Here is a 2,620-nt window from a genome sequence, read left to right as displayed (position 1 = left end):
ATCAGAGGAGAAAATAAGTACTAGAGGAAGCACCCTGCTTGCTGAAATGTATCAAAAGAGTTAAAAAAAAAACTTAATTAAAAATCATTCTGTGGCAAGCTTGTAGGGTCACCATCTTACAAACGCACCAGTGCTCTTAGGAAACTAACATTGCCACTTACTGTGCTGTAGTTCACAACATATCCCAAAAGGAGGCATAGATGTATTAGTCCTCCCAAGGGGATGCTGCACGCATGGTACAACCTCCAGGGCCATGTCAGAGCTTAGGCCAACTTCTTGCACCAGAAGAAGGCAGCTCAGGTGGGCTCACAGGACCCCTGCGCTGTCAGAACAGCCGGAGAGCTGGGTGGGTGCCGAAAACGACTGACCAGCCCTTGCACCTCCGACAGGGCTGGAGAGGACACGGACACAGGACTGGAGTAGTCCTTTAAGATGGGCCTTGAACGTCACTCCAGCAAAGGCGTAGATCAGGGGGTTCAGGCAGCAGTGGATGAAGGAGATGGTTTCCGTCAGCTGCAGGGCCAGGGCTATCTGGTAGCTCGCCTCGCAGTCATTGATGATGTGCAGGCTCTGCAGGGAGTCTAGGAACAGCGCGATGTTGAAGGGAGTCCAGAAGAGGAAGAAAACAATGACGATGATGAAAATCATCTTGATCGCCTTGATCTTGTTCCGGTTTTTGCATTTTTGCAGGTTTTTCAGTATCTGGGCGTAGCAGCAAATGAGGATGCTAAGGGGAATCAAAAGGCCTAAGATATTGGCGGCGAACTGAGAAACGACCTTCCAAGTATTGTCGCCTGGGGGGTATGTGGAGACACACTGCACAGACTGCTCGATTTCCAGCTGCTGGTTGAACATGATGTTGGGTACAGAAGCCAAGCCAGCTAGCAGCCACAGGATTAAGCTGATAATTATGCCACAAGAGGCTGTCCGTATCCTCATGGCATAGACAGCATGGACAATTGCTATATACCTGTCTACGCTCATGAGGGTTATAAAGAAAATACTGCTATAAAAACCTGTGTAATAAATGCCAGCCATTATTTTGCACATAGTGTTGCCAAAAACCCACTGGTCTGAAGCATAGTGGGCTTGGAAAGGGAGAGGCACAACGAAGAGGAGATTTTCAGCAGGCAGATATCGGTCATCGTCGTCAGCCTTTTCCTGGTCAGGAGAACCCAAAGGACCAAGGAGTTTCCCAGAAGGCAGAAGACAAACACAAGGCAGTAAAGGATCGGCAGAAAGAGGGATTTGAACCTGCTGTTTCCTTCATTGCACGGAGCAGTGTTTTCATCGTATCCATAGTCATATTCTGTTGTGCCAAGGAACTGGCTTGTGGGATTCATCTCAGATACCTGTGCAGGAAAGAGCAAGGGATAAATGGCTGGCTGTCTTGGCACAGGACTCCCAGGGTGGCTTCTGCCTCTCTCCGTGCTGCATTGAGCCTGTGGGTCAGCCTCCAGGCAGAGAGGGACTGCAAAATACAGTCTTGGTCTCTACTGGCTGGACAAGAGCAGCTGTACCACCCAAAAGGCTGCACCTGCAGCCTGCCAATTGTTCCTATACATGCATAAGTGTGAGCACTGGGATGCTCTCAGTTTCCCCAAAACTGCCTCAGTGCCAGTGAGTTAGCCCCTCATCATTATAGTGACAGGGAAAAATTCATGCTCTGAATAGTCGTAATGGTGCAAAATTGTACAAAACCTGCATCGGATCTACGAATCTGGATTTTCTTGTGCTCCCTGGGGTGGGGAAGCTTTTTGCCTGTAGTATAAAGACCCTTATAAAAGTGTCTCAACTGAAGAAGCCATCACCCAGCAGCATAACCACATTTTTAGCTGAGCAGATCAGGGCTAGATACTGACATGAAGTGCAGAGATATGTAAGCTAGTTTTCCACGGGTGGGTGCAGGATCGCGTACAAAAAACATCTGCAGCAGCAAGGAGTTCGCAGGGCTGCACAGCAGCACGTGCAGTGCCGAGCCCTGGGCTGCTGCAGCGAGGCTGCCACTGACCTCCAGGTTAGCTGGTGAGCAGCTTGGCTGTGCCTATTGCTAAAACACAACAGTTTATCGCTCCCGCCTGTCCTGCCCAACTTCAGTTTTCTAGTTCAGAAAAAACCAAAACAATCTGGGGAGGGTTTCCTCTCTGTCATTTCTGAAGAATTGCAATGAAGACAGCTTTAAAGTACCTGACCTGCTCCCCAAAAGTGAGTCAGTGCTTTAGCTACCTTTTTTTTTTCCCCGATGTCACCTCACGACCCCTATAAAAGGGGATCTGGTTTGCAGAGTTAAGTGTTCACATTTTAAGAAGTACTGGTTCTTTCAAAAGACGCTATTTCAAAGGAATTTGCCTTGTCACTGCTAAGACATTTGCATATTTATTGTGCACCGAACCTGTGTTATGCGTGCATACAGATTGATCACATCTTGAAAGAGCTTCAAAGACACAGAGTTTCCAGGAGGGAAGAATCATTTGTAATAATCATTGCTATTAAGCTGTAGCAATAATATGCATGACAGTGATTAATTCATTAAAAGTAGAGGACATGCTCTCCTGAGTTAAAAATTGCTGTTCGGGTATACGAAAAGAGAGAGAATGGTGAAAATTTTCATATTGACGAG

General features: G+C 47.3%; 1 protein-coding gene across 1 annotated transcript; it reads right to left on the bottom strand.

Moving 5' to 3' along the window:
- Positions 1–306: 306 nt before the first annotated feature.
- LOC104080676 (C-C chemokine receptor type 8-like) lies at positions 307–1,343 on the bottom strand. The gene is given in 2 exon segments (XM_009583153.1): positions 307–1,124; positions 1,127–1,343. Coding segments are annotated over 2 exon segments (1,035 nt in total).
- Positions 1,344–2,620: the final 1,277 nt, after the last annotated feature.

The sequence above is a fragment of the Fulmarus glacialis genome, unplaced genomic scaffold (assembly GCF_000690835.1).
Source record: "Fulmarus glacialis isolate BGI_N327 unplaced genomic scaffold, ASM69083v1 scaffold6808, whole genome shotgun sequence".
Taxonomy (NCBI): domain Eukaryota; kingdom Metazoa; phylum Chordata; class Aves; order Procellariiformes; family Procellariidae; genus Fulmarus; species Fulmarus glacialis.
The sequence above is the reverse complement of the archived record's forward strand: the minus strand, read 5'-3'. Positions and strand labels throughout refer to the sequence as shown.